The 12,500-nt window shown below is 36.2% G+C and overlaps 1 protein-coding gene across 2 annotated transcripts in view; it reads left to right on the top strand.

The window, feature by feature from the left end:
* The window catches only part of ACTN2 (actinin alpha 2), a 97,815-nt gene extending 85,914 nt beyond the window's left edge, over positions 1 to 11,901 (top strand). For both annotated transcript variants that reach the window (XM_044676448.1, XM_044676449.1), the window contains exons 17-21: positions 1,996 to 2,175; positions 3,694 to 3,840; positions 6,867 to 6,932; positions 7,942 to 8,100; positions 11,635 to 11,901. In XM_044676448.1, the coding sequence (XP_044532383.1) occupies positions 1,996 to 2,175; positions 3,694 to 3,840; positions 6,867 to 6,932; positions 7,942 to 8,100; positions 11,635 to 11,793 (711 nt within the window). In that variant the 3' untranslated portion in view covers positions 11,794 to 11,901. The remainder of the gene's footprint in view (positions 1 to 1,995; positions 2,176 to 3,693; positions 3,841 to 6,866; positions 6,933 to 7,941; positions 8,101 to 11,634) is intronic.
* The last annotated feature ends 599 nt before the right edge of the window (positions 11,902 to 12,500 follow it).

The following is a 12,500-nucleotide window of genomic DNA, read 5'->3' as shown; positions in this document are numbered from 1 at the left end:
ATTTGAAGTGACAGTAATTACTATCAGACTGCTGTATGAGCATATTTTCTACTGTTTCTTCTATTCACATTTTCGTTTGCTTCAGACTATTTTTCGAATCTGTGGGAACAAAGCGATTTGTGTGGCTGCTTTCTTTAGACAGGAGTGCTAACCAGAAAGTATTACCTGAGGTCCTACAAAAGAAAGAGGAAGGAATGATCTTCATTTGGAAATCTGTTTACTTGGTGGTTAATAAAGGTGTTAGAGGGGGAACTTTAAATGTTTTCTGTCTAGGGGCCTAGAATTTAAACTTACTATCATGATTATGAAGGAAGATATTATTCACCATGTGGTTTTGCTTTGCTATGGGCTATGTTGGTTGTCAGTGGGAATAACTAAACTTTTCAGAGCAGTAAATGCTCATTCTTTAAAAAAATTTAAAAGCTGGTTGCAACACTTAAATCTCTGGGTTCATTTTGTCACAAGGGACAGAGACAAGAGAAATTTATCAACATAATTGCCCCACTTCTTTCCCCTATTTAAACCTTTTAGTGGTAAAATAATTATTTTTAAAGGTAGAAAATAATCTAACAGATATGGCAAATATATCCCCTACAGGAAGCATGCATATTTCTAAATGTTAACTCATTACTGTATCCATGCATTACATCTTATTTTTCAGAACACATTGTATAAACTGTGTGTGTGTGTGTGTGTGTGTGTGTGTGTGTGTGTGTGTGTGTGTGTGTTTTAACCTGATCAGAAGAATTAATATTAAGTATCAGTTCTAAGGCAGAAGAGTGGTAAGGGATAGGCAATTGGGGTTAATTGATTTGCCCAAGGCCTCACAGCTAAGAAGTATCTGAGGCAAATCTGAACTAAGGATTTCTCCCTGTCAGTCCTGACTCTATCCATTAAGCCACCTCCCTGCCCCTTACAGACATTTTAATTCCCTAACATCAAAGGGAGTTAAATGCTCTATCTCTGGTCTCTCCTTCCTCTTTTTTCCACTGGATATTCCTGCATTCTTATTGTTTCTATTCTCTAATGTTATTCTGCAGCCATTTTCACCTCCATCATATGGACAGGGAACTAGACTTGGAACCAGAATGATCTTACTTCAAATCCTGCCCCAGCTGCTTGTTAGTTGTGTGACTATGGCAACTCAGCCTCTCTAGGCCTATTCCTCATTTGTAAAATGTGGGAGCTTAGACTTGCTGGCCTTGAAGGTCCTTTCCATCTCTAACTGTTAAGATTCTTTGACCCTATCATTGGAACTGATCCAGGTGCCTGCTTGTAACTTAGGAGACTGCCTCATTCCAGCTTCCCTTTGTAGATGAGTCAGGATAAAAGAAAACAAACAAAAAACTCATTCTCCTTGGCTTTTTGCCTCCTTCACATCTAGAAAAGAATGAGCTAGAATAGGGAAAGACCTTCAGATAATGCCTTATAAGGATATATTTAAGAAACTGAGGTTTTTAGCTTGGAGAATAAAAGACTTGGTGTTGTCAGGATAGCTACAACAACAAGGTTTTTTTTTGTTTGTTTGTTTGTTTTTGTTTTTTTTAATGACTGCTATGTGCCAATTACTGCACTAAACTATGGGAATATAAATACAAACTGAAAGAGGAAACAGCCCTTATCTTCAAAGTGGGATCAGTGGAAGGAAGTTAGAAAGATGCAAGTTTAGCCATGATGTAACGGCAAGCACTTGACAATTAGAACTGGCTCAGGGAGCAACAAGATCTCTCAATTGGGGAGGACTGGATTATGGGTTCTCATTCACTGGCAGTTTTTATGGAAAGCCTGGATGACCCCCTTGCCTATTGATTAGGTTGTAGAGTGAATACTTGTGCAGATACAGATTGGACCCAATGGTCTCTGAAGTTTGTTCCAGTTCTGATATTCTATGATACTTCCACATTGTGATCCTAAAAGTTGACAAATTTTTCCTGGATTATTTGTGTTCATGTCTGTGTGACTGCTTGTCATTTTTCACCTGTGTCCACTGAACAGGAAATTGCTCGAAGTTCTATCCAGATCACTGGGGCTTTAGAAGATCAAATGAACCAGTTGAAGCAATATGAACACAACATCATTAATTACAAAAACAATATCGACAAACTGGAAGGAGATCATCAGCTTATTCAGGAAGCCCTAGTATTTGACAACAAGCACACTAATTACACCATGGAGGTATGTGAACCATGAAGTAATTTGTGACAAGAATAGTAACGGTATTTATATAATAATAATTATTATAACTGGCATATGTGTGTATAGACAGATAGACAAAGATGAAACTTCAAGGCTTGTATCTTATTTTATTTATTTATTATTGTTATTCTCATTTTACAGGTGAGGAAAGTGAGGTAGTCAGTAGTTAAGGGACTTGCCCAGAAACACATACCATACAGTACATTGTTTGATACAGTGCTTTATGTACATATTATTTCATATGATCTTTACAACCTCCTAGAAAGGAGACAATGCAAGTATAATTCTATTCTGTCTTCTCAAATTGCTTTTTTTTTTTCCATACCCTGACCTTGCTCAAGCAGATATGAGACTTCTCCCTCCAAATTAGTCTGGGCTGTTTTCCAGTACATTCTGAAAGTAGAGAAATTGACTATTACTGTTACTGCTCTTCTCTGGATAGCACTGGATTTAAGAATTTTTTCCCACTAGAAGGAATGTGCCACTAATCAAGTAACATTTGGATAGCAACTCCTTCCTACAAGTCTGACTGGTTTATTTTCTCCAGAAGAAATATAGAATATGAGAAAGTATCTCCTATTCTAGTAGGTTTTTTCATGTGTGTAAAATATTATCCTAATTTCTCATTATTAAAGCTCCAGTTTTATGGAGGGATCCTAAGAACTTTTCACTAGAGAGTCCAGTTTAGTTAAGTAAATATTATATATCAGTGATGGTGAACCTATGGCACAGGTCAGGTGTTAGAGAGTGAGACGATGTTTAAATAAGACAAATTGTCCTCTGAGAGCTTATAGCCTATCAACAGGGGATCAACAAGACAATTTGAAAGACTCTTGATGAAAAATGCTATCCACCTCCAGAGAAAGAACTCTTAGAGCCTGAATGCAGATAGAAGGATACTAGTTTTCACTTTATTTTCTTCAGGTTTCTTTTTCTTTTGTTATGTGTCCTCTTCTACAATTGACCAATATGGAAATATGTTTTGCATAATCACACATGTATAACCTATATTGAATTGCTTACTATCTTGGGAAGAGTGCAAGGAAGGGAAGGAGAGAAATTAGAACTCTGGTTTTTAGAAAATGAATGTTAAAAATTATTTTTACATTTTATTAAGAAAAATTAAAAATAGAGGACCAACAGTCTAAAACAGTGATTCCCAAAGTGGGCGCTACCGCCCCCTGGTGGGTGCTGCAGTGATCCAGGGGGGCGATGATGGCCACAGCTGCATTTATCTTTCCTATTAATTGCTATTAAGATTTTTAAAAAAATTAATTTCCAGGAGGCTAAGTAATATTTTTTCTGGAAAGGGGGCAGTAGGCCAAAAAAGTTTGGGAACCACTGTTCTAAAACATGAGGAAAATATGTATTGAAATCTCACTAGCTCTTCTCTTTTCCATTTGGATTGATTCTAAGGCTTTGGGTAACAACAGGCAGGTTGATTGTACTGATTAGAGAGAGGAGGAGAACTAACAGTTTTAATATTTTCTCTGGTAGCACATTCGTGTTGGATGGGAACTGCTGCTGACAACTATTGCCAGGACTATTAATGAGGTGGAGACCCAGATCCTTACTAGAGATGCTAAGGGTATTACCCAGGAACAAATGAATGAATTCAGAGCATCTTTCAACCACTTTGACAGGGTACAGTATATTCTTCCTGTATTTTTTACCATAACCCCCAGCTAATTCACAGTTGGTTTGATTGTAGAATGACCTGTATGCTTTTATCAAAAACCTAAGTGCCTTGAAAAAATATATAGAAAGCTAGAATAACTACTATACACTGCCAAGAAGAAATAGCAGTAAAAAATAAAGTGTTCTTTAATGTCAGAGCTAAGCTAAGACTGACACATGAGATATATATTTAATTGCTGGCATAAATACATTTGCATATGCATAAATTTATGAGTTTCTATTTGTTAAAGAGCTGAGGATAATAATAAAAACTAACATTTTCTATAACACCATAGTTACAAAATACTTTGAATGAACTCATTTAGGAGAAAATATTATTAATGAATCACCAAAATTCATTCAGCTAAGAAGTATCAGAATTGACACTTAAACCTAATTCTTCTGACTTCTTCACTGTAACAAAACTAGTTCTTTGGGAGACTAAAAGCATAACAAATACTGGGTGGTAAAATTTCAGTTTTCTTCCACTCATCTGTAATATTATTCTGTATTTTCCCTATGTAATTCTACTAAGGTGAGGAACCTATGTAAATTCAACCTGTTCTCAGTTTTTTTTAACCTTCTCTATCTCTTTAAAAATAACTTAGTAAACTTATAGTGCATTTTAGTAAAAGAACAGAAAAATTTTTGTAGTAAGATATACAAGAGGTCAGTGCTACTCCAGTTCATTGCTGTCTTGGGTAAAACCAAATTGTTTGTTAAATGTCCATAAGAACCAAGACAGAAATAGTTGACCTCTCTATGGAACTGTAGAACTGCCAAAGTTCTTTACATATGTTATCTCATTTGATCCTTACAACAACCCTGTGAGATTAGTTGTTATTTTCCCAATTTTACATTTGAAGAAATAAGTCTCTGAGAAGTAAAAAGACTTCCCCAGTGTCATAAAGCTAGTAAGTATCTGAAATAAGATCCAAATCAATCCCAGACTTTGTGACTTTTAAGCCACATTAATAGGACTCTAATCCATGTTGCATGTCATATAATAATTTTTTATTAATTTAGTCAGTTAGATGATTACCAAGATCTGACCTATTTCTTCTTAAAGTTGCAGTCGATTTCCTTTTGTGCAAATTTAAAAAAAGATGCTCACTATTCCTCTGTTGAGATAAGTTAATATGAATTATGGACTTTTCATAGGCTGTCTCACTTATGCCCTTCCTTGAGGCAGGACCATATTGAATTCAACCCATGTTTAATCAGATCTTTTCATGTAATGTGCTTGTGATGAATTCCAAAAAAATATTACATATCTTCTTCTTCTCCTCCTCCTCTTTCCTTCTGTCTTAGAATGAATACTAAGTAGCAGTTCCCAGGTACAAGAGTAATAAGGGATAGACAATTAGGATTAAGTGATTTGTCCAAGGTCACACAACTACAAAGTATCTCAGGTCAAATTTGAACCCATGACTTCTCCTTTTCAGGCCTGGCTCTCTATCCACCAAGCCACCTATATGCTCCTACTTTCCTTTATTATTCAAATACTAGAATAACTTTCTACTCTTCTAAGAACTTAAGTTTACTGAACTATTGATGGCAGAATAACCAGAGGTATGATTAGATTTTTAAATAACTTATTGTTACTGGTAGATATCATCTGAGTGCTAAGCAAACAATCCACCCATTTGTAAACATTGGAAATAATTGTCAAGTTGGCCATCTTATTCTGGCTGGTTTTATGCTAATTATTTGGTTAGCTTTCATAAGTACAAAATGCTAAATAAGACCAGGCTTAGGATGGATAAGGAACTTTAGTGGGGAATCTGGGCCCTGTTCTATATGGGAAGGAACAAGAGAAACTAGTGACCCAGAAACCCTTATCTTCTCGATTTGGAAAAGTAAAAGTAGAGACAGAAACAAGCGCAGATAGGCATGAAGTAGTATGGAGCTTAACATGTACCAGCAACAATATTTATTAAACATTTACTAGGTGAAAGGTACTATTATAGTTACTCATCTACAATCAGGGAAAATTCCATATTAGTCTGAGAAGTTGGCCAGGTTTTTTTTGTATAAAACAAAACAAAACAAAACTTTTGCAAGGAAGGAATGAATGTGCCTTTCATTTCATGTTTAACTTATTATGTGAAACTGTTTTATTTGTTTAGTCATGGCTTTTCTTGTGTTTTAATTTACAATGACTGTTTAACAGCCTTTGCTTTTGATGATAGAATGTGGGTGAATATACCTATTGACACAGGGGAACTATGTATTAATCCATTTCCCAGCAATGTCATCATTACAGTTTGTATTTACTTGTCCCCTTCTTAGCTATCAATTCAATGTGTAGGATTTTGGGGCTTTGTTGTGTGCATTTGTAGACTTTCACATAGGACGAGTCTGCATGAGCCAAATTGAGGGTGATGGTTTTAAGTTCTGTCCTAGAATACTGGCATCAGTAGGAACATACCCAATGGATGGCAGAGTGGGGTATTAGTATTTTGAGTTATTGTTGCTTGAATATTATAGAAACTATAACTAGTCTATAACTTTCTGTGTTCTTTGAAAAGTATAATTAAATAAACTAACCACATTATACCAGCCCAGAGCTAGAGTACATTATAATTTCTCAGAACACTTATTATAATAGTCAAGACCATATGCTGTTATTAGAAGTTAATAATTTATAGTGATTTCCCAATGAGTTTTCTCCCCATGACACTAAATAGTTCATTCTGCTTTTCTCTCATTTCTGGGTGTGTCCTCTTTATCTGTTCCTAATCTGTTGTTCATGGATCTTTTTTATTTTAACTTTTTACTTTGACCCATCTCACTTTGGGAATTCTTCCTTGTTTGTCTATATGTTATGTTTTAGTTTCATTTCTTCTATAAATCAATGATGACCTTATTGACAATGCTTCAAATAAATCTTATCACTGAATTGATTTCATATTGATATAACTGTCCACTTTGTGGAGCTGAAATAATCTTGTCTCAAACTTCTCCATCTTTGTTCTTTGCATTGATCATAGAGGAAGAACGGCCTGATGGATCACGAAGATTTCAGAGCCTGCCTGATTTCCATGGGATATGATCTGGTATGAATAGGGTAGAAATTTTGTCATATTTTAAGAAAACCAAATTTGTTACTTAATAATAAAAGTAGGAAGTACATGGCTAGAACTTTATAGAATGTTTCTTATGCAGTGCGTTTGGGTTGATTCGTTTTACATGGTTGGAGAAAACTTAAAATCATACTCCCTATTATCGTACAAAAAAGTGTTATAATAGTAACAAAACACAGATTTTTGCCTCCTGAGAAAAAAATTGGCAAAAATTACTGAGTAAAAAGACTTCCCACCATTTTAAGGCTTTTAAAAAATAATTTACATTTAAGTTGGAAAGTTCTCACTATTTAAACATTCATTTGGCTTTGAGAGCCCCAGTAAAACTAATATTCTCAAATCAATACATGTATAATTATATTACTCAATTTGAAACCAGTATAGGCCTTTGAAAAAGTTCACTAGGCCTAAATTCTAACATTTGTGCTTCTAATTCACTGGCACAATTCTTCCAAGTTGTTATTCAGGAAAGGTACTTGGCCTTCTCCTTTAAACCATTGTTTCTCTTAAAGGAGTGAAGACAACAGGGATAGGTGACAGAAACTCTGGGGCTCAATAACTCTTGGTTTCATACAGCAGCCCCTTTGAATTATTATTTTATTTGTGGTGATAATTATGAGATCAATGGAGCATCAAAGTGTTATGCAGATGGCTCCAAAGCCATTACAAAAAGACTGAAGACAATAGCAATGCCTATTAACACTAGAATGACAACATGCATCAATTTTTGCAAAATATTACAATTTGAAGTGAAAATTGTTATCTTACTAGCTCTATTTTCTTTGTCTTATGGGTTAAAAAATTTTTTAATGCACTGAGCTAATTGAGATAGTTTGTTCCTTCAAGATATTCTTAAAGCCCAGTCCTCCTGGCATTATACATGCAAATAATAAGAAACGTGCATGCCTGCTGTTGGAAGAACTGATACCTAATTGCCCATAATTGTGCATCATGGGAATGTTTGTTTTGCATCTTATCTCAGGGAGAAGCCGAATTTGCCCGAATTATGACACTTGTAGATCCCAATGGACAAGGAACTGTCACCTTCCAGTCCTTCATTGACTTCATGACCAGAGAAACTGCTGACACAGACACAGCTGAGCAGGTCATCGCTTCCTTCAGAATCCTAGCTTCAGATAAGGTTAGTTCCTGTCCTCTTGATTCTATTTACAAATGTGTTCCCTAGCCCAGCTAGTTGGTGCAATGGAGCCTGGAAGACCTGTGTTCAAAACCAGCCTTAGACATTTACTAGCTGTATACCCTGACCTACTTACTTAATCTTTGTTTGCTTTGGTTTCCTCATTTCTAAAATGACAATGATAATAGCACCCAGGGTTGTTGTGACGATCAAACAAGATAATAATTGTAAAGCACTTAGCACAGTATCTGACCCATAGTAAATGCTCTATAAATGTTAACCAGTATTATTGTTATTGTTACTATTTTATTTTTACTTAAAAAAAGACCTCACCCTGTTATTATAGTCTACTATAATACTCAGGACCTGAAGGGAAACTTAAAGAATATATGAATCTCAGTTGTCAAAAAGTGTTTCTATATGTAACTGACAAAATGAAAAAAAGTGGGGTGGGGGGAGAAAAGACCAAAAACTCATAGTAGAAAATGATAGTATATCCTGGTTATGGGCTTTGATTGTGAACTTCACACTGAGAGTTCCATGGAAGGAACCTGAAGGAACCTGCAAAACTGGTTCATACCATGTCACACGTTCTGAATTGCAAGCATTTGATACAGAGGATAAAAGCCCTGTGGCTCAAACAGCATAAGCACCTCAGCTCTTAGAGTAAGGAACAGTGACTTCTAAGTCTTGGTCATTAGATCATGGCCATATGAAATCCCCCCAAGTTATTAAAAAATAAACAAAATATGAGAACACTGCATTCCCTTCTTCCTGAGGTCTAAGGAGAAGATTGAGTTTATTATTATGAGTTTCGCAGTACAGGTATTCCTCTCTGTCTATAAACTGAAACTTAAGAAAATTATCTTGTAGGATAATAGGAATTGGAGCCAGAAAGGTCTTTAGAGGTCATCTAGCCCAACTCTCTCATTTTTTGTTTGGGAAAACTGTGGTCTCAAAATGTAAAGTCCATAGTTTTGTGGGCAAAAAGAAGCAGAGCTAGGATTTGAACTCAATTCAGTTTCAACTCAATTTTTATTCTATATCCAGTATTTTATTGTGCTATATCAGAATTCCTACCCCAAATCCTATTATGGCCTTCTCCATGAAGAACTTGCAAAGGATGCTAAAATACTTCCAAAGGGGCCCCTAATGGCTCCAACCAGGGTTGTTATGCAAACAATTAAGGTATAACAACAGTTAAGATAAATCCATTTAGAGTGAATGGCTAAAAGTTGAGGGCTTTAAAAGAGAATACTTACTATACTATAGAAAGAAGCCATCAACTGTGAGCTAATTAGATTGGGCAGTTTAAAAAGAGCAATAGAGTGAAAATTGGAAGACTCTGGTTCAAATCCTGACTGCCACTCAGCTCTGTGATGCTGGGCATATTAATGAGAGTCTCTGACCTTCAGAGCCTTCATCAGTAAAGTGAAGATTATAATACAAGATTAATGATAGAGGAAAACCCTTTGTAAACGTTATATAACTAAGAAAGATTATTCAATTCAAAGGAAAGTTTTTGGTATATTTTTATATAGTATTTGGTATTCATCAGGAGTAGTATTATGAGAATTATTATGGTTTTCTTTCAATTGTCATTTAAAAACCTTTGTTATAGCTTGGGTCTAAAATTTTTTCATAGGAGTAGGACTTTAAAAAAATCAATGGGAAAGATGAAATATTTTATAGAAATTCATTGTACAGCCAAATTTCTAAGCATGTATCTCTTCTATTATATGAAATATTCTCATTAACTGCATGTTTTGAGATCTGTCCTTCATCTTCCTTTTGATTGTCAGTATAATAGCAATACTTGTCAATTATATCATTTATCTACATGAAAATGCTGATGAAAGCTCATATTCTGTCCTTTATGAAGTACTTTCTATCCCAATGTAGCTTCCATAAGGGTTGGAGGTCCTTATGCCAACTTTTACACCCATTGATCAGTCAGGTCTCATGAAGCAGCAAAACAGCAAAGTTACCTCACTCCCACCGAGTTCTCATGGTACCTCTTGGGGGTCAGGATGATTCTTCTATGATGTCATTAGCTCAGGTGCCACATTCAGGTGTCTTCTCTTCTGTATCAAAAACTGGTGATTAATACTCTGGTTTTATTTAACCAGTTGACATTAATTAGCTATCTTAAAAGATTATTTATCAAGAAAATATAGCAAGAAGGGGAACAAAAACACTTCCCTCCCCAGTACCTTGGGGGTACGCTCTGTCCTCTACCACTTTGGTCCCTGGCAAGAATGACTTCAACCTTCAAGCAGTTAGTACAAAGCATTTACCCTACCAAGTTCACTTCCAAATGTAGCATAGCCAGTGGTCCTCCTTGTAGGACCTGGCATCTTGGCCTTTGGGTCAGTATCCTGTTGAATTGGGTCCCAGTTACTTCCAGGGGCTGTGTTGATGGACCAGACTTGAGTGTCCATGACTTCTGGCATGAACTCTCCCTCCTGTATCTCTGGTGCTCTCCTGATTTTTCAAAGCCTAGCTCATTTCATCTCTAATATTCTTTAACTGAAAACAGAAAAGGACATAATTAAAAGGGACAGAAAGAACAGCTGAGCCACATGGTCATGACAGCTCTGTAGCATCCTAGGGGCAAAGAACAGGCCATTGGCACAAGCTATCTTTCTGCTTGGTGCTGACTCTATGAGAGGGCCTGAGGCTCCTGCCCATGGGGTCTTTTGTATGCATTCTTGGTTCAGACTCAGTAGCAAATCATTGATCTTTTTCTTTACCACCTGGTTAGCAGATTGGAAGCACTCCTAGCTGCATTTGGCATTCACTGAAGGTGGAGATCATCAATGTATTTATAGAGGCAGATTCTCCAACTTTCCAATATGGAGGCAGAGTTTGCTTAGAGGTTGGGGCTTCCAATGATGGGTCATCTGTTACACTCCTCTCATTTTAAAATTTTCTTGCCCGTAGCAAATTAGCTAGGGTACAGTAAGAACATGTTGTCCATAAAAAAAAACCAAAAAAACAAACCAAAAATGCTGTCCCCAGATCAGAATATTTATTTCAGATTCTGTCATGTCAGTATTGTACTCCCATTTTATAGCTTAGGAAATTGCATATAATTTAAATTATCAGTGCAGAGCTAATAGCAGAATTTAGTTTTTTGGATGCAATTTCATATTCTTCCTATTAGAAGAATCAATTTTAAAAAATAAACAAACCCTCACTTTCTGTCTTATAATTAATTCTGTGTATTGGTTTGAAGGCAGAAGAGTGGTGAGGATTAGGCAATGGGGGGGGAGGGGGCTAAGTGATATACCCAGAGTTACACAGCTAGGAAGAGTCCGAGGTCATATTTGAACCCAAGACTTCCCATCTCTATCACTGGCTCTCTATCCATTTAGCCACCTAACTGCTCCTAGAGAATGTTGATTTCTTTTTAAAAAATTAAATAAAAGGTTAAATAGAGCACCAAAACAACTTAGGTTCTAAGTACTATTTTTTGCGATGCCTTTTTCCACTATTAAAATGCAAATTGCTATGTGCTATGTGTGTGTTTTCCAGCCATACATCCTTGCAGATGAGCTGCGTCGGGAGCTGCCTCCAGATCAGGCCCAGTACTGCATCAAGAGAATGCCACCCTATTCTGGGCCAGGCAGTGTGCCTGGAGCCCTGGATTACACCGCATTCTCATCAGCCCTGTATGGGGAGAGTGACCTGTGATTCTGTAATCATGGAACACCAGAATGCAATAAAAGTTGGAGTTAACAATCTGCTTCCTGGAAGCCTTGACAGGCTGTTTTAAATTAAAGAAAATATTTTTTAAGCATTCTTAAAGCTCAATAGTTACCATTTAGTGTAACATGCTAAAAAGTAGAGTGTGTATGTCAGAGTGTGCCATTCTAAGCTAAGTAGGTGTCTTTATTGTGGGTTTCTTAGTTTTTAGCTAGTGCAGTACAATTTTAGAGGGGTTACAGGCAAGAAAGAATTCCTTGAACAGTAAGAAATTGGGAGTGTATGGGGAGAGAAAGAAGCTTAAGAATGTGAAAACCCAAAATATTAAATATTCAAAACTAGAAAAAAATTACAATTTGGGTATAGTAATCCTATCTTTTAGAACTGCCCTTCATGACCCACATACATATGTAGGGAAATGTGTTATGGAGGTCATTGTTTTCTTTTCTTGCTTATCCAAAGATTAGCTGTAGCTAGATATTTTCATGGTTTTGTGGCTTTTGCAGTTGAGTTTTAACATGTGTGAAATGGAACTTTCAGGGAATAGAAACAAATAAGCCAAAAGAATCAGAAAGTCCTTTAACTTTTTAAAAGGGGAAGGGAGTAGAAAAGAAGAGAGAGAGAGAGAGAGAGAGAGAGAGAGAGAGAGAGAGAGAGAGATAGAGAGAGAGAGAGAGAGAGAGAGAGAGAGAGAG

Source organism: Gracilinanus agilis, chromosome 4 (genome assembly GCF_016433145.1).
Source record: "Gracilinanus agilis isolate LMUSP501 chromosome 4, AgileGrace, whole genome shotgun sequence".
In the NCBI taxonomy this organism is placed as follows: domain Eukaryota; kingdom Metazoa; phylum Chordata; class Mammalia; order Didelphimorphia; family Didelphidae; genus Gracilinanus; species Gracilinanus agilis.
This window is presented reverse-complemented; position numbering and strand designations above follow the sequence as displayed.